A 19980-nucleotide genomic window follows, 5' to 3' on the forward strand; every position below is an offset into this window, starting at 1 on the left:
AGTATCATATTTAGAAATAATTTTCCGCAAATAAATACACCTTTCAGTGATCACATGTAATCTGCTAATCAGCAATGGGTCAGTATGGTAAGAGACGGGCATTCAAGGAGTTTCGTTTCTCCGCTTTTCAATTTTATTTTGTTTGACAAGAAGGCCATTTGGGTGGGTACTTCAATTTTATTGGTGGGGGGTGGGGAAGTTAATGGAATTCTCTACTCGTTGGCAAGTATTCTGTAAAGCAGGTAGTACAATAGTTAAAAATAGGGGCTCTGGATTAAGATAAACCTGATTTCAAATCAGGGGTTCCCAGATGGCGTTAGTGGTAAAGAACTCGCCTGCCAATGCAGGAGACATAAGAGATGCAGGTTCAATTCCTGGGTAGGGAAGATCCCATAGAGGAGGTCATGACAATCCAGTCCAGTATTCTTGCCCGAAGAATCCCATTGACAGGAACCTGGCGAGCTAGGTCCACGGGGAAGCAGAGTCGAACACGACTGAAGTGACTTAGCACGACTTCAAATCAAGACTGAAACAAATCAGCTGTGTAATATTAAGCACTTTATCTGTTCTTCTTCCTTAATTTCAAAATCATAGGTTTTGCCGTAAGGATTAAATGTAATCCAAGTAAAAGTATAGTATGGTTACTGGCTTAGAGTAAGTGCTCAGCACAAGTTAGCTAATTTTATTGCTAAACAAGTAAGCCAGATAAATGAGAAACTGTTCCTTATGTAACATTAAAACCTCCATCCTGGTTTAACTGGAAAGCAGAATATTTAACAAAAAAGTCATTAAAGGTCTTGTTAACAATTTTTGCAAATAAAGGTACAATGACAGCTCTCCAGAGTAAAGGCTATTCATTGAATGATTTCAGGAGAACTTTCTGTTCATTTGAAAATAATAAATTTAGACATAGCTGCTTCAGACCATATGTAAAATACAACTGCATAAGCTATTTAAATATTTAAAATACTAAAAAATCATACAAAGACTAGAAGAAATTACAGCAAATAGTTATATAAACTTGGGGATGAATACTTCTTTCTAAACATGACACCAAGGCAGAAAGAGAAGACTAATAGATCTGGCAGCAAAAATAAGACCATAAGGTGGCAAAAACATACCATAAACAACAAAATGGGAAAATATATTTCAACATATCTTCTCTTGAGTATAATGGGTTAATTTTCTCAGTCTGAAGAGTTTTTAAAAATTAACCAAAAATGCCAACACACTAAAAATATAAGCTAAGGTCAAGTGAGAGTAATTTAGTGTCATTAAATATATGAAAAAACACTCTTCCTCAACAGTACTAACTGCAGATTAAGATGATACTGATTTTTCACTATCAGATTAGGTACTATTAAAAATACTATTACTCAACATTGTTACACTGGGTGCTCGTGTAATGTTCTGCAGAATTGTAAATTAGTCAAAAGATTTGTGGACAGAAGTTATAAATAGCTATCCAAATTGAAAGTGTGTATGCTCTTTGAACAGAATGCTACTTCCGGTAATTTATCCCCCCCACCCCAAAACAATTGAACCAGCAAAAAGGCCGATGTTTAATGATGCAATGAGATCTATAATAGCAAAAATAATCTTAGATGTCCATCAACAGGTGATGGTTAAACATATGAATATATCCATATAGCTATACTATTCTCCATATAGTATAGCAAAATACTATACGGGAATATCAAAAAAGGACAATATGGATCTTTCTTAGCACAAACATATCCATGATATATTAAATTTTAAAAAGAGATGCTACATATAGTGTGGTCCCACTTAAATATAACTGTATAGGGGTAACAACATTGCCTTTTTCATAAGACACTGTGAGGAAGAAATGAGTTTATCCACATAAAATGCTTAGAATGTGTGGCATAGTTAATGTCTTAAGAAATATCTGTTGTTGTCATTCTCCTTAGTGTATTTCTTGTGTATGTTTCATAGAAAAAAGGTCTGGAAGGATATAAACCAAAATGCTGATTATTTCTCAGTAGGGAATTATGTTTTCTTCCACAATTTTATGAAAATTTATGGTAATTTTATAAGAAAAATAAAGCTGATAAAAACTAAATCTTAAAGATGTTTCTTGTTCACATCAGCTACTTTACCAATACTGAACTGCTATCCCTATCTGTCCCTGGAATGACTCCTGATCAAGATCCTTTTCATAGGTCAGAAAATTCCCTTGACAACATATATAACTCATGACTTTTCCTATTACATGGGAAACAAATAGAACTCTGAGTTTTCTTCCACATTCTATACAACTAAGTTCATAGCAACTTCTCTCAGAAAGACAAACACTTTGCAAGGTTTGTATGAAGTCTTTTACTAAGAATTGTGCTACCTTACTAATTAACGCTGCTACTAAAATTCAGATGGACTTGTTGATAAACCCCACCTCATAATTAATACATTATGAGCAGTGTTCATTACTGTCAATCATTTCTACCCTCAGAGAGATTTAAGCACCCACAAGTTCTGCTTCCATCTGAAACAGTTGCCTGAAAACAGGTAACAATAAGAACATTCTTTAAAAAAAAGAATGTTCTGTGTCTGTTTCTCCCAAAATATGAGTGGCACCAATGATTTTTTCCAAGAATTTGTCTCATAAATAGAAGTGTTTGTCAGAGATGCTAACATCAACATAGCAGTACCTGAATACTGTTTTTATCAGAACTAAGAGTGTGGTAAAGTAGCCCTTTTTATCTGATTTTTAAGGCTTTTGGGTGTAGGATTTGTGCATCCTTATCATAAAACATCTCAAATGAGGCTTAACTTTGAAAAGGAACAATTTGACAGATAAGGAGGAAAGATACAAAGAACGGAGATTCATAATCCTAACAGACTGGACTGGATTTCTGGAACTCGTAATTCTGGGATTTTGATAGAGTTTGTATTAAAAGTGTACATTTTCACAGATGACATGATCTTATATATAGAAAATCCAAAGGAATATGCAAAAAACTATCAGAGTTAATAGAAGACTTCTACAGGGTTGTAACATATAAGGTTAGTAAACAAAAATCAATTAAAATTCTGTGTATTTGCAATGAACAACTGAAATGAAATTAAGTAAACAATTCCATTTATAGTAGCATCAATAATTATGAAATACTGAGGAAAAAGCTTAAAAAGCACAAAACATTCATTATTAAAATAAAGTCTTTAACTAAACGGAAAAACAGCCCATGTTCATGGATTAGAAGAGTTCATCTTAAGAAGGCAGTACTCCCTGAACTGATCCACAGAGTTGACGCAATCCCTATCAGAATTTGGTGGCTCAGACGGTATCTACTTGCAATGGAGGAGATCTGGGTTCAATCCTCTGGAGAAGGGAGTGGCTATGTACTCCAGTATTCCTGCCTAGAGAATCCCAGGGACAGGGGAGTCTGTCAGGCAACAGTCCATGGGGTCACAAAGAGCAGGACATGGCTGAGTGACCACGCATGCACATGCGCACGCTGTCAGAATCCCAGCTGACTTGTAGAAACTGCTAAGTTGATTCCCAAATTCATACCAAACTACAACAGATTCAGAATAATCGAAAGAATCTTAAAAAGGAACAAAATAGAGAATTTATACATCCTGAATTTAAAACTTACTACAAAGCACTGTTAAAACAGTATGGTACTGGAATAAGAAGAAGGAAATGGCAAACTACTCCAGTATTCTTGTCTGGGAAATCTCATGGACAGAGGAGCTTGGCAGGCTACAGGCCATGGGCTCCAAGAGTCAGATATGTTAGTGACTAAACCACCACCATACATAAATAAAAGAAAATGGAAGTTCAGAAACAAAACACATCAACTAACTTTCAACAAGAGTCCCAGGACTTAAAAAACAGTCTCTTCAATAAATCATGCTGGAACAACTGTGCTGACAGATGGAAAAGAATGGGGTTTAACTTTCAGTTCACGTGATAACATAAAAATTAACGGATCAAAGACTTAATAGTGAAAACTATGACAGTGTTAGAAGAAAACCAGGATAAATCTTTATAATCTCAGTTTTGGCAATGGATTCTTAGATAATGACACAGTCCACAGAATTCTCCAGGCCAGAATACTGGAGTGGGTAGCCTTTCCCTTCTCCAGGGGATCTTCCCAACCCAGGGATTGTTTGAACACAGGTCTCCCACATTGCAGGTGGATTCTTTACCAGCTGAGCCATCAAGGAAGCCCAAGAATACTGGAATGGGTAGCCTTTCCCTTCTCCAGGGGAACTTCCAGACCCAGGAATCGAACCACGGTCTCCTACATTACAGGCAGATTCTTTGCCAGCTGAGCTATTTGCTACTGCTACTGCTAAGTCGCTTCAGTCGTGTCGGACTCTGTGCAACCCCATAGACGGCAGCCCACCAGGCTCCCCCGTCCCTGGGATTCTCCACGCAAGAACACTGGAGTGGGTTGCCATTTCCTTCTCCAATGCATGAGTGAAAAGTGAAAGTGAAGTCGCTCAGTCGTGTCTGACTCCTAGCGACCCCATGGACTGCAGCCTACCAGGCTCCTCCATCCATGGGGTTTTCCAGGGAAGAGTACTGGAGTGGGGTGCCATTGCCTTCTCCGAGCTGAGCTATCAGGGCAGCCCAAAGATAAACCGGACTTCACCAAAATTAAAAAGCTTTGTGCTTCAAGGGATACCATCAAGATAGTGAAAAGAACTCACAGAATGGAAGGAAATAACTGCAAAACATTCGATAAAAGATTTGCACACAATATAAAAAGAACTCTTAAAAATGAAATAAAAAAGAAATCCAATTAAAATAATCTGAATAGACATTTTTTTCTCAAGGAAGATATACAAATGGCCATAAACATCAGCAGGAAAATACAAATCAAAACCACAATAAGATACCACTCTACACTCATTAGTATGGCTATAAGGAAAAAGCTTGGTGAGCAACAAGTATTGGGGAGCATGCAGAGAAATCGGAAGCCTCATATAATAGTGGTGGGAAAATACAGTGGCATAGCCATCTTGGCAAACAGTCTGGCAGTTTCTCACACAATTAAAGACAGAGTCACCTTATGAGCCAGCAATTCAACAGGGTATATGGTTGAACTAAAGTGAAAAATGTCTAAGAGAAATGAAAATATGTCTCAACAAAAACTTGTACATGAATGTTTATATCATTAATAATGATAGTGAAAAGGTAGAATATGGTAATATCCATACAATGGAATATTATTCCACCATACAAAGGAATGAGATAGATACTGATACATGTTATACCATAGATAAACCTTGAAAGCACGCTAAGTAAAAGGAACCAGTTATGAAAACCATGTACCTTATGATTCCATTCATATGAATTGTACATTCAGAACAGCCAAGTCCAAAGAGACATGAGATTAGTGATAGTTGCTTAGGCCGCGGGGCTGTGGGAGCAGGGAGGTAAAAGCTAAAGTGTCCTATGCCTCACCCTGAGATGATAAGAATGTTCCAAAACTGAGTGGTGATGGTTGTAGGTATCTGAACATATTAGAAACTGTTGAGCTGTATGGTGAATTGTATGGTATATGAATTATCTCTCCTTTTTTTTTGGTTTTCTCCTATTTTTTCTCTTTTTTTTTGTGACTGCCACAAGACCTCCCTCTTCTAGGAGCATGAGACAGCAGGCAGAGCGTGGAAGCACGTTTTTCCTCCGTGCACCCTCCACCGTGCAGTGCCTTACTTCCTGTCCTGCTGTGTCAGGAAATCCCAGGTTGCAGTCGGGAATTCTACACTCACTGTCTCTGTTCCAGTTTTGTAACTAGTGGTGCTCATGGGATTATAAACCCCCTGTAGAGTTGGCCAGCATGCAAGCAGAACATGGAAGTGAGCCCAAAGATCAAAGATTGCCATATGTGAAAGAGAAGTGTGCAGGCATGGAGAACAGCGGTAGGGGGAGGAATCCGGCTCCCAGGTCGCTAAAGAAGCCGTTAGGTGGCAATGAATCAGGCATATCTCACAAGTCTCCAATCTCCTTTTTCAGATTAAAGCTAATTATTTCAACCTTCCTTCCCTTCTCCCTCAATTTAAGAGAGGATGCCGGCAGTTACGTTATGCCCTGCCAGTGCTCCCCAATGTCAGCAAAAGGGCTGTCTCAGGACAGCCTCCTACAGAGCTCTTCCTCAGTAGCGATCTACATTACACTCTGAGTGCTGAATTGACAGGCTTACTTTTTTTTTCTTTGATCTTCAGGACCAAAGTAGAGATCTTTGAGACTGGCTATCAGAAAAAATCAAAGTTCTGGAATCCTATGAAACTATGATAGGAAATTAAAAAATATAAAGGGACAAATAAATATTTCATTGATTGCAGAGAGGAATGGTGCAATTAAGTGGCAGATAATGCTGATTTTATTGATAAGGGGATTTTATTGATAAGGGCATAACTTTTGAAAGGATAACTTGTTAGTAAGTTATAAAAATAACAAAAAATACTTCTCTTTAAAAGCTGTTCCAGAAGAACTTGCAGTGAGTGAAAAGGGATCCTTAGATGACTTTTTTAAAGGACACAACATGGTCTTAAGTAATCCTCCAAATCCTTCCAAAATATTGATGAAAAAGTCACTGAAGACCATCTTTAGGTTTGGGGATTTAGGAGGGAGGCTCTGGAGGAAGGACATATATATATAATTATGACTGACTTGCATTGTTGTATGGTAGAAACCAATACAACATTGTAAAGCAATTATCCTCCAATTAAAAAAATACCATCTCCAGTCCAGGAACCTGAATGTCTACTGATGTGTTACAATAAAATAAGGCTATTCTTCCTGTGACACTCAACTATGGTGGATGCAAGTTTATGTGGTTAGCTACTCTTATTTATTCGATAATGTAGGAATTAGAAAGCTACAAGCCAAAAAAAATTAGTAATAGTGTTAGGGGAAGCACACTGACTGAAACTGCCCACTCTGGCCAGGCACCATAGTAACTATTTGCATGAGTTGTTTTACGACAGGAGGTCCTGGTAAGGAATAATAATAATAAGCCACCACAATAGGAAGAGTTCAGGAAAAGACAAAAGGAGATACCACATGTCTGACCACCTCCCAGAATCCTTCTCTCTAGCACCCATCTTGGCTGAACAAGGCACGCACCACCAGGGAGTACTCTGAGTCCGAATAAAAAAGACGACCTGGACACTAATCCCATCACCATAAAACGTGAGACTGCAAGCCATGTCACAGAGCTGTTCTCCTGGGTTCCCTTACCCTGCTGCTCTCCACCCGCGCACCCCTTCCAATAAAACTTCTTGCTTTCCCAGCACATGTGTCTCCTCAGTTCTTTTCCGAGAGTTAGACAAGAGCCCAGTTTCAGGCCCTGGAAGGGGTCCCTCTTCCTGCAACAATACTGTATAGTCATGGAAAGCACAGGTTTTTAAAATATGTAATTGGCTTATAGTTCAGACTTTGAACTGTGGGCTGTGATACTGCCTTATATCTTTGCTTAATCACCTCACTTTCATGGTAATATCCACACAATGGAATATTATTCTACCATTAAAAGGAATGAGATAGATACTGGTACGTAGTATATGTAGATGCTACACTATGGGGTTGCTATAAAGATTAAAAGGTAATTTATGTAAAGTGCCTGGACTAGTACCTGATACATAAAAACATAATAGACTTTATTTTTCTGTGGTTAATAGTATTTTTGATAACATCTGAATATCTGGCCTCTGGTTGGGAATGTAGTTCCTTTATATATGGTTGTTTCCATAAGAAAATAACATTTGATATATTTTGTTTATATCTTTCTCACACAGACTTATGTGCTAAAGAAAATCAGTAATTTAAATTTTTCATAAATTTAAATAAAAAATTAATTTAGAATACATATTTTGGACCTTAATAGTTATTTTGTTACCTTTATATCCTTTATTTTCTGCTTTTCAAAATTGTCAATAGTTTCCTCCAGATGACGAGTTGTTCGGGTAGCATCCATTGTAGCTCTTTGTAATTCAGTTTCTGCCTGCAGAAGTATTCCCCAACCAAAGATACAAAAAACAAAAATCGTCAGAATCCTTTTGATTGAGTCTTTCTGTAAATACTACCTTTGTAAATGCAGTGTTGGCTTTTTGTAAATGCAGTACTGTAAATGCATTTGTAAATGCAAGACTGGCTTTTTGCCATAACAGTGTAAATCACTCAAAAATACATATTACTACATAAAATAAAGCGATCTATATGATAAAAACAGAATAAAAAACTTTAAATTTATCAGATTATATGATTCATGATCTCAAAATTCCTTCCCTTTCTTTATACAAACCATTTTTTCCCCCGCTATCTCCCTTGTTTGATTTACTGTAAAACTATTTTCTATATTTTCTACTGCTTTCCCATATTTCCAGTCTCTGCCATTTACTATCCTCTTGTTTTCCTCTCACTATCTCTCTCCCCTTTAACCCTTTGTCCTGCCAAAAGACCTGTGACTTTAGTATTTTCAAATACTAATTCTAGTTCAAATTCTAATTTCAAATACTAATTTTCAAATACTATTTTCAAATTCTAATTCAAATACTAATACTAGTTCCCCAAATGCATGAAATGTTTTTACTGCTATAATACCCTAATCAGGTAGAGTAGAATATACATGTAAAGAAGGTTGAGCACCAAAGAATTGATGCTTTCGAACTGTGGTGCTAGAGAAGACCCTTGAGAGTCCCTTGGACTGCAAGGAGATCAAACCAGTCAATCCTAAAGGAAATCAACCTGAATATTCATTGGAAGGACTAATGCTGAAGCTCCAATCCTTTCACTACCTGATGTGAACAGCCTGATTGGAAAAGACCCTAATGCTGGCAAAGATTAAGGGCAAGAGGAGAGGGGGTGACAGAGGATGAGATGGTCGGATAGCATCATTGACCCAATGGACATGAGTCTAAGCAGACTTCAGCAGACAGTGAAGGACAGGGAAGCCTGGTGTGCTGCAGTCCATGGGGTCACGAAGAGTCGGACATGACCGAGTGACTGAACAACAGCAGCAAAGAACATACACTACAAATGCTTATTTCAGTATGAATATTCTTATAAGCTAGTAACATTGCACTATTACTACTTAGTTAATGCTTATTACAAAATATAGACATACATACACACCAATAACTAATAAATTAGATGGAAAGTCTAATTACAAAATGTAGACATACATACACACCAGTAACTAATAAATTAGATGGAAAGTCTAATGCTTTGCTCCAAAGTACTCATACTGGTTAGATTCACACTGTACAATCAGTATGGTAGCCACTAGCAACATGTAGCTATTTACGTTTAAATTAATTAAAATTAAAAAGCTGGTTATTCTAGTTGCCATTTCATGAGCTCAACAGCCATATATATAGCTAAGTCACTTCAGTCATGTCCGACTCTGTGTGACCCCACAGACGGCAGCCCACCAGGCTCCTCCGTCCCTGGGATTCTCCAGGCAAGAACACTGGAGTGGGTTGCCATTTCCTTCTCCAATATATATAGCTAGTGGCATGTATTTCTCTTTAAAATATCTCTTCCTTAATGACAACAGTTGTCCAGAAATATTGAAAATTTTTTGTTGAATAAAACATGTTTTAAAAACATGGCCCAATTTTCTGATTAAGTTCTAAGAATGTTTTGTTTCCTATGTTAGTATTATGTTCACTTAAAAGTATCACATATCATCATTTTAATAATTATTGCATAGAAAAAATCTGCAGTTGTAAGTAAAGTTTTGTGACACATAATATTATAACATTTACACTCTTTCTTTTTTAAGAAAATGTATAAATGGAAATAAAGTAAAAGGGTTTACTATGGGGATCCATCTCTTGACACATCACTTTATTACCCACCTGTGACTGAAATTTTTCATAAAGGAAAAACACATTTCAAGTAGAACAATTTATTCCAATAAATTAAAATCATATGCTCTGACAGAATTATATCCTCTTGCAATCAGACTATACATTAATTGTAACTTATATTGATTATATACTCTTAAAACTAGGTTAATTCAGATATACAATTTCAAGAAACTAAGCTTTAAAACATATTCATATATATCTGTGTGTGAAAATTTGCTGTAGAGGGTGTAAAGTTTTCCTGCATAATTTTACATGCAAACTTTTAATCATAACCAGTAATCGAAAACAGTTCACTTTATTACTGGGCTTCGGATTTTTAAAAATATAACTATCATAGGATTTATTATTATGAAAAACTTTCTAGATGTTATGATGTGTATTAACCTTTTACTAATGAAAATATTCAAGCAGAGTATTTTTCTAATACAGTTCAATACATGTGACTCATGAAATTCTTTACCATGACTACTTAATTTTGACATGTGTTTTCCTTCCCCGTTTTTTGACAGTTTCATTTTAAAATTTGGAAGGGTAGGTTGAGCTGGTTAAACTAGGGAAGAGTAGGAAGCAGAAGCCACAGCGGCGACATCTGTATCTTAATCTCCTACCACCCTCCACAACGGTTTTTCATTCCTTGAAGTCTCAAATCCTTTCACTCCACATAACTACTTGCCCAAAGTTACACACCTATTTTTAGGAAAGTGGACACAGATCTGTATTCCTTCCTTTTGTTGAAAATTCTTCAAAATCATATAACGTACTAATTTGGGTAGGAGATAGTTTTGATTAAAATATTATAATGCTTTATAAATAAAGGTATCAGTGTATTTAATGAAATTGGTCTGAGTGCAAAATGGCCTATAAAAGAGTGAGCCAGATTGCTGTTTTTCAAACTGTGCTGCAGGAAACTTTTCAGAAGCTGCCAGGGGCCTTGGGAGGGGTCCAAGTAGTGTACTAGGATTCTTCTTCACCCCAGCCTCTTATACCTCTTTATTTTACATACTGAACTTTAATGTGTTTCAATAGTCAGAGTAATTTTAAGGGTCATCCTGGTAAATATTCTCTGATGCTATATAGTGGATGCATTTATATGTAGACTGTCCTTTATTTTCTAGTATCAGGTTGTCAAAATCATGAGACATAAGAAAGCATGGGGAAAGGAGGCAGCAGGGTAAGCTGAAAGTGAAATGAAAGTCGCTCAGTCCTGTCTGACTCTTTGCGACCCCACGGTCTATACAGTCCATGGAATTCTCCAGGCCAGAATACTGGAGTGGGTAGCCTTTCCTTCTCCAGGGGATCTTCCCCACCCAGGGGTCAAATCCAGGTTCCCTGGATCAAACCCAGGTCTCCCACATTGCAGGCGGATTCTTTACCAGCTGAGCCACCAGGGAAGCCCCACAGTAAGTACTTTCTATACAGTTGTACCTATCGCAGTTGCTTATAATTAATCAGGTGCTATTTTTCTTTTTTTGTTTAGTTTTGAATAGGCTCATTCTAAGTTTCAGAAATAATCATTCTTAACAGAAGAGCCCTGTAACAGTAGACAAGCCTATTAAGACTTGTGTCAAGCTGTGAATCTCAATACCTTGGAATATCCTAAGGGTCTTTGGCTGGAAGTTATAACTGCAGTTTCACAAAGTAGTTGTTTTTTTAAGACGAAGAGAATTTTACTGGGAAAAAAATAGTTTGTTCCTTTTCTCAAATGCAGGGCTGAGAAGGCATTGATATATTAGGATTAATAACAGATCTTTAAGTTACTTTTATAATTAATATTTAGTCATCAATCATTTTTAATGTAAAAGATCTTAGAATTTTGTATGTACTCTTTATAAAACGTCTATACGTATGAGTGTTTTAAATTTTGAATATCTATTGTGGAAAACAACACAAGAGGACTGATTTAGGTTGTATATTCTCTTTAACTAACTTCCATAGTAAGCATTTTAAATGTCTGTGTTTCTTTTCAAACTTTATATTCATATTCTTTGCACATTTAAAGTATAAATGCATAATTTTCATATATATTTACTTTTGTACAGCATACCTTACAAAATATTTTTTTAACGACCAAAATTCAAAGGATACAATAACATGTCGATCAGATGGGTTTCTCTGACGTGTTCTTTCTAACTGAGTTAACTGTTTAGCTTCTCGATTCCTTGCTGTTAATGTTGCTTTGAGATCATCCTGCAAAAAGACATTTTTTTTGTTAATAAATATCTCTGACTTAAGAATAAAATACACACTTCTTTAAGAATGCAAAAACATTCCCTATTTGATCCAGGCATCATTACCACTGGAATTATTACTACATTACCAGTGTGTGTCTTTGTATGTAAGACTATCTGCATGTATGTATTTAATATCCTATTAAATAGTGACAGAATTGCAGTGCAAAATTATATATATATATATACACACACACACACATACATATATATGTATATACACACATAAAAATTTTTGCTTGTGGTGGTAGTTACATGTATATACACATTTATTAAAACATTTAAAACAGGAGAATTTTACTGCATGTAAATTATACCTCAATAAAATTGATTTTAAATACAGAACTTTTGGAATGTAATATCTACCATGGTAACCAGAATTAATAGTACTGTACTGCATTCTGAAAGTTGTTAGGAAACTAGGTCTTAAAAGTTCTCATCACAAGGAAAAAAATTTTTTAACTATGTATTGTGACAGATGTGAACTAGACTTATTTAATCATTTCACAATATATACAAACATCAAATCGTTGTGTTGTACTTCAAGAAAAAATTTTTAAAAAAAGCTTTGTCACATTGACTTTTAGTTTGCATGTTACTGCTTGCTTTAAAACAAAAATATAAGAATATTTAGTAAAACAATTTCTGTCCATATATTCTTCATGACTATAAATATTAAATACTTTAAAGTTTCCACAATAAACAAAATAATGCTATGATGCTATAGTAGTATATAAAAATACTTCATTATTCTCAAAGTTCTAAGAAATAATGCTTCAGTGTAATAAGAATCACTGAACACTACTCTGTACCTTTTACTAAGTAAGTAGACTATGGACTGAGGTTTGTGATCGTGACATTGTACAGGAGACAGGAATCAAGACCATCCCCATGGAAAAGAAATGCAAAAAAGCAAAATGGCTGTCTGGGGAGGCCTTACAAATAGCTGTGAAAAGAAGAGAAGTGAAAAGCAAAGGAGAAAAGGAAAGATATAAGCATCTGAATGCAGAGTTCCAAAGAATAGCAAGAAGAGATAAGAAAGCCTTCCTCAGCGATCAATGCAAAGAAATAGAGGAGAACAACAGAATGGGAAAGACTAGAGATCTCTTCAAGAAAATCAGAGATACCAAGGGAACATTTCATGCAAAGATAGGCTCGATAAAGGACAGAAATGGTATGGACCTAACAGAAGCAGAAGATATTAAGAAGAGGTGGCAAGAATACACAGAAGAACTGTACAAAAAAGATCTTCACGACCCAGATAATCACGATGGTGTGATCACTCAACTAGAGCCAGACATCCTGGAATGTGAAGTCAAGCGGGCCTTAGAAAGCATCACTATGAGCAAAGCTAGCGGAGGTGATGGAATTCCAGTTGAGCTATTTCAAATCCTGAAAGATGATGCTGTGGAAGTGCTGCATTCAATATGCCAGCAAATTTGGAAAACTCAGCAGTGGCCACAGGACTGGAAAAGGTCTGTTTTCATTCTAATCCCAAAGGAAGGCAATGCCAAAGAATGCTCAAACTACCACACAATTGCACTCATCTCACACGCTAGTAAAGTAATGCTCAAAATTCTCCAAGCTAGGCTTCAGCAATACATGAATCGTGAACTTCCTGATGTTCAAGCTGGTTTTAGAAAAGGCAGAGGAACCAGAGATCAAATTGCCAACATCCACTGGATCATTGAAAAAGCAAGAGAGTTCCAGAAAAACATCTATTTCTGCTTTATTGACTATGTCAAAGCCTTTGACTGTGTGGATCACAATAAACTGGAAAATTCTTCAAGAGATGGGAATACCAGACCACCTGACCTGCCTCTTGAGAAACCTATATGCAGGTCAGGAAGCAATAGTTAGAACTGGACATGGAACAACAGACTGGTTCCAAATAGGAAAAGGAGTACGTCAAGGCTGTATATTGTCACCCTGCTTCTTTAACTTCTATGCAGAATATATCATGAGAAATGCTGGGCTGGAAGAAGCACAAGCTGGAATCAAGATTGCTGGGAGAAATATCAATAACCGCAGATATGCAGATGACACCACCCTTATGGCAGAATGTGAAGAGGAACTCAAAAGCCTCTTGATGTAATTGAAAGAGAAGAGTGAAAAAGTTGGCTTAAAGCTCAACATTCAGAAAACAAAGATCATGGCATCTGGTCCCATCACTTCATAGGAAATAGATGGGGAAACAGTGGAAACAGTGTCAGACTTTATTTTTCTGGGCTCCAAAATCACTGCAGATGGTGACTGCAGCCATGAAATTAAAAGACGCTTACTCCTTGGAAGGAAAGTTATGACCAACCTAGATAGCATATTCAAAAGCAGAGACATGACTTTGCGAACAAAGGTCCGTCTAGTCAAGGCTATGGTTTTTCCTGTGGTCATGTATGGATGTGAGAGTTGGACTGTGAAGAAAGCTGAGTGCCGAAGAATTGATGCTTTTGAACTGTGGTGTTGGAGAAGACTCTTGAGAGTCCCTTGGACTGCAAGGAGATCCAACCAGTCCATTCTAAAGGAGATCAATCCTGGGTGTTCTTTGGAAGGAATGATGCTAAAGCTGAAACTCCAGTACTTTGGCCACCTCATGTGAAGAGTTGATTCATTGGAAAAGACCCTGATGCTAGGAGGGATTGGGGGCAGGAGGAGAAGGGGACGACAGAGGATGAGATGCCTGGATGGCATCACTGACTCAATGGACGCGAGTCTGAGTGAACTCTGGGAGTTGGTGATGGACAAGGAGGCCTGGCGTGCTGCAATTCATGGGGTCGCAAAGAGCTGGACACGACTGAACGACTGAACTGAACTGAAGTAAGTGTTGGTTGCTCAGTTGTGCCTGAGTCTTTGTGACCCCATGGACAGCAGCCCTCCAGGCTCCTCTGTCCATGAGATTTTCCAGGCAAGGATTCTGGAGTGGGTTGCCATTTCCTTCTCCAGGGCATCTTCCCAACCGAGGGATCGAACCCGGTTCTCCTGCACTGCAGGCAGATTCTTTACCAACTGAGCTACAAGGGAAGCCCCCGCTAAAAGGACAGTTATTGGAAACCTTGTATGTTTTGCCAGAATACCTAATAATAATTGAAAAAAATGAATTTACTTACTCGCTTCATTTTTACAATGGTTCCATAAGCTTTCAAAGGTTCAACTACTTTGGCTTCAAGTCTTTCAACCTATTGAGAATTATTATAAAATATAACTGGAAAGAAACATAGACATATCAAAATTTAAATTGTGAAATAAAACCTATGCTGTCTAACTGGACCATAATCACTATATTGATTAATATTTGAAATCTTTAAAATTTCAGTAACATTTATAAGTAAAAAAATAATTTCTGGAAATTGGTAATACTCAGAATCTAAACTCAAACACATTAAAAACTGTGAAGGTGTGCAGCAGCAATCAGAGCTTTGTTAAGTTTTAAGGTGTCTCAGATTTTATTGCAGCTATACGTTCAGTGTGTTTACCACTTGAATGGATACTTTACATACATTATATCTGAAACGTAACAGCCCAACCTTCCAGATAAGGAAATCGAAGCTGAAAAATATAGCATACCGGAAACATTTAAAACAACTGAATCCTGAAAAGAAAAAAAGCCTAGAGACCACTGTATTAACTGTAATTTTTTTTTTTCTGGGAAGACATTTGTAAATTATCAAAGCTTAAAGAACAAGATAAATGGTCTCAGTGTTACTGAGCTGTCAAACTATGTGGTCAATCTCTCTTTTATGTAGAACTAAACAGTTTTCTTAAACATTGCAATATTTATGATTTTGAGTAATTTCTCCTTTTACTAATAGCACTAGTGGAAGGCACTAAAGAAATGGATTTTTTTTTAAAAAGGGAAGTATATAGCTATTTGTATAAATATAAGAAAAACAAGTCCTGGACATTAAAATTTTCTTTTTCAGGATAGGTAATACAAGATGACATATATTTAATTGTTTAAAATGAACATGTATTACTTTTCTAGCAGAAAAAAAGCTTTATTTTGCTGATACATGTTTTTATAATCAGTGAGTATATATATCACTTTAAAATGACTTTTGTTTAGTTTCTATAAACAGAATGTATATGAATACTTCATTTTAAAAGATTTTAGGAAAATAGAGATCAAGTTCTCACTAAGCATTTAAATATTAGGAATCCTAAAAACAAATCCATGAATATTCAGGATTATTTATTCCATTTCAAATAATCCATACACTGGTTATTCAGTGTAAAGATTAGCTAAATCTTTTTCTGTTCTCCTTTTTGTAGCCTACCTTTTTTGTTCATTGTTCTTTAGCACCTCCACCATTTGGTAAGCAAGGGAAATAAAAAGGAGAACACATGTAAATCAATTCACTTTGCTATTCGATAAATAGCATAAAGATTTTCTAGCAAGGGGCACTGAAATTATTGGCTAAAGTAGGATTTTAGGATTATCTGTGAGCATAAACTACCTAGGAAACAGTCAAGTTCCCAGTTACACGTAGCTGAAAGTTTATTACACACAAAACATCATATGAGAAGAACCCACAAGTTTCCCCAAAGTAATTAATACTCAAATTTCTGTATCATTGGCAGTTATAGCTTCAAGTTATAGCTTCATTATCTTCTTTTTGATTTCAAGGTTTTTTTTTGATAATTGAAATTTGTTTTAGGCTTTTAAAAAGGACCAAAGGCACAAAAGAAGGAATACGGCTCAAAAACCGGGCAGCTTCTGACAAGTTAAAAGTTAAAGTGAAAACTTCTGACCTGAGTCTTGAACCTTAACATAAATACAGGTGAAAGTGCTAAGGAGGTGTTAAAGTCATGGGCTGGGCTTTCCTGGTGGCACAGGGGATAGATAGGGGTCCAGGCGCCAATGCAGGGGACACGGGTTCCATCCCTGGAGTGGGAAGATCCCACACACAGAGGAACCACTAAGCCCACATGCCACCAACTTCTGAGGCCTCCTGCTACAACTACTGAAGCTCTTGGGCCTAGAGCCCCATCTCCACGACAAGAGAAGCTACTGTGTGTGATAAGCCTGCCGGCTCCAAGGAAGAGTAGCCCTCCTGGCCCCAACTAGAGAAAACCCAGGGAGCAATGAAGACCCAGCACAGGCAAAAATAAATAAATAAATTTTTAAAAAGTGAATGGGATTTAACAGTTTAAACAATTACAACGCCATCTTTTCCCCCCTGTCCTTTCTGGGTGGAGTGGGGAACTTCACAAAATTTCACTGTTGATTGTAGAAGAAATCAGTGCACTTTTTTTTCCCCCTCCTCTCAATGAAACAGCTCAACTTTCCAGTGCACGGAAGCAGCAACAAAGATCTCTTGTCCAGTTACTACTTATCTATACACAGTACCACTCCCAATATCTTCCATCTCCGGATATACTACTTTAAAATACACCTACCTGCATACAAGACACAAGCCATGCTCCTTTTATTGCCTCGGGTACTATGTTTACTATCCCCTGTAAACAGCCACCCCTTTGGCTAAAAGCTGGCAAATGAGGTGGGGAAATTCAGGACTTCAAGACACCCTAGAGGTTAGTTTGAAAACGGTAAAAATTACAGGAAGCTTCCCTTAAGACTCACACAATGCTACCGACATGACAATGCACGTTTATCATCAAATGTGTGATCGCCACTGCAGTTAGGTAGATTACACGTCTTCACGGCTCCGTCCACCACTTCAGGGCTCACTCATTAACAGGACGCTGTGACCTCATTCCATACCTCGGCTTGTCGATAATCTTGAAGTTTGGCAAACTCGTCAGCAAAGTTTTTCAGGCCCTGCTTTAAGTGCGGGGTCTCGGTAGAGGCATATACGTTGATTTCGTTCACCAGGAGGTCCGCTTTGTCTCGCAGTCGGGCGGTTTTCCGCACGTAAGCAGCAAAAATCTGGCACAGCTCTCCGAAATGTTTCTCCACATTGGTGACAGCATCTTGCAGTTGTCTGGTCTGAGCGTCCCTAGAGAGAAAGGAGACACAAAAAAGGCAAATCATTCTCATCTGATGAGATGACTTCATCTTCGTGTTACACGTGATGACGCCAACATTCCCGGGGGGCGCAGTTTGCAGCTTCGCGGGCGCAAACCTTGAAGCAACCCCTGCGTCTCCTCCGGGCCCCCATCCCGGGCCTGGCCTGCACATCCCGCAGTGCAGGCGCCCCGAGCGGCCCCGCTGGATCAGCGGCAGAGTTGGGCCGGCGCCCGGGGACCGTGTTGGGGAGGCGCCGCCAGGGCCCGCCGCGGCCCAGTGTGGTCGGCCCAGAGCGTGGCGGGCGCTGCTTGGAGCCGGATGTGAGGGCCCGAACTCGGTCCGGTGGCTCAAGGAGGAAGGCTCCGCGTCCCGACCCGAGCCCTCGCGTGTGTGTGTGTGTGTGTGTGTGTGTGTGTGTGTGTGTATGGTGGGGGGACCCCGGGCCGCTGCGGGCCCCGGCGGCGGTTACCGGTTTTCCAAGCTGCGCCTCAACATGCTGCCTCGCTCACGGCCGGAGACCCCGGGCTGAGACCCAACGACAGGGTCTCGGCGCCCGGACGTGCGCCGGGGCGCGAGAGCCCGCCCCGTGCGCCACCGCCGCCTCCGCCGCCGCCGCTAGGGCCTCGGAGTTTCCACGGCAACGCGGCGCGCGCCCCCGCGGCCGGCGTCCGGAAGCGCGGGAAGGGCCCGGATGCGGGCACGCGCGGGCGCGCCCACGCGCGTCCACTGACCCCCGGCGTCCCCCGCGACTCGCGCCCGGAAGCGCGGGAAGGGCCCGGATGCGGGCACGCGCGGGGCGCGCCCTCCCGCGTCCGCCCGGGAGTGCCCCGCGGGCGAAAGCCTCTGGAACGTTGGCGAACGGTTTGTGGCGCCGGGCCTCTGTCCCTCCTGAGGCGCCCCGCCACCAAACTTCCGCCTCTGTCCCCGCACTCTGGGCCGGGAGCACAACCCGGTAACGAGGAGGGAGATGAACCGAACGCCGGTGGGGCGGGTTTCGGCTGAGTCGTAGAACCTGCGCTCCGCTTGTCCACGTCTCGGTGTGGAGGCCGAAAGTCCGAAAGTGTAGGCTCTTGCAAGGAGCAGCGCTTTCCGCCCTGTTCATTTCTTCAGCAAATGTTTACTGAGCTGCTTTTGTGGAAAAGAGAATGTTCCACCCTGGGAATAATAATCAATACAAAGATCCGCCCCGCACACCCCACCTGCCCTAAAGGGCCTTAGAGTTTAATGAAGAGACAGATAGACCTTAGCTATATACCCCGAGATAACAAACTGTGGTGTTGGAGAAGACTCTTTGACAGTTACTTGGACAGCAAGGAGAACCAATTGGTCCATCCTAAAGGAAATCCGTCCTCAATATTCATTGGAAGGACTGATGCTGAAGCTGCAGCTGATGCTGAAACTCCAGTACTCTGGCCACCTGATGCGAAGAACTGACTCATTAGGAAAGACCCTTGATGCTGGGAAAGATTGAAGGCGGGAGGAGAAGGGGAGGACAGAGGGTGAGATGGTTGGATGGCATCACCGGGCAGATGGACATGAGTTTGGGCAAGCTCCGAAACTTGGTGATGGACAGGGAAGCCTGGCGTGCTGCAGTCCATGGGGTCACACAGAGTCGGACACAACTGAGTGATGGAACTGAACTGAACAAACAAAACCCCATGTCCTTGGCCTTCGCTTGTGCTTCTCTTCCAAATAAACACTAGGAGACTAAATCTCGGCTTTCTGTCTTTCAAGAACCCTCCTGTGACAACTTGGACACGTCCGTCTTGCAGGCAGCGTTAGAGCCCCTTCCAGGGCGGTATATTCCATTGATTTTGTACTGTCTCCCAGTTTAGACTTTGAGCTCTTGGACGCAGAGGAAAGGTAATCTTGGTCTTGTAATCCTCAGCAATATGTGCTGATAAAAGTTTGTTTTGGGCAGAGGGATGTCCCCAGTCT

General features: G+C 39.5%; 1 protein-coding gene across 1 annotated transcript in view; it reads right to left on the minus strand.

Moving 5' to 3' along the window:
• Positions 1–18555, minus strand: part of CIBAR1 (CBY1 interacting BAR domain containing 1) — a 25377-nt gene extending 6822 nt beyond the window's left edge. Inside the window, exons 1-6 of the mRNA NM_001035442.2 lie at positions 18512–18555; positions 17797–18031; positions 15182–15250; positions 11935–12036; positions 9838–9843; positions 7875–7979 (exon numbers count right to left, since the gene is read on the minus strand). Coding sequence (NP_001030519.1) covers positions 7875–7979; positions 9838–9843; positions 11935–12036; positions 15182–15250; positions 17797–18031; positions 18512–18537 — 543 coding nt within the window. The 5' untranslated portion in view covers positions 18538–18555. The remainder of the gene's footprint in view (positions 1–7874; positions 7980–9837; positions 9844–11934; positions 12037–15181; positions 15251–17796; positions 18032–18511) is intronic.
• Between the last annotated feature and the right edge of the window lie 1425 nt (positions 18556–19980).

Source organism: Bos taurus, chromosome 14 (genome assembly GCF_002263795.3).
Source record: "Bos taurus isolate L1 Dominette 01449 registration number 42190680 breed Hereford chromosome 14, ARS-UCD2.0, whole genome shotgun sequence".
Classification (NCBI taxonomy): Eukaryota; Metazoa; Chordata; class Mammalia; order Artiodactyla; family Bovidae; genus Bos; species Bos taurus.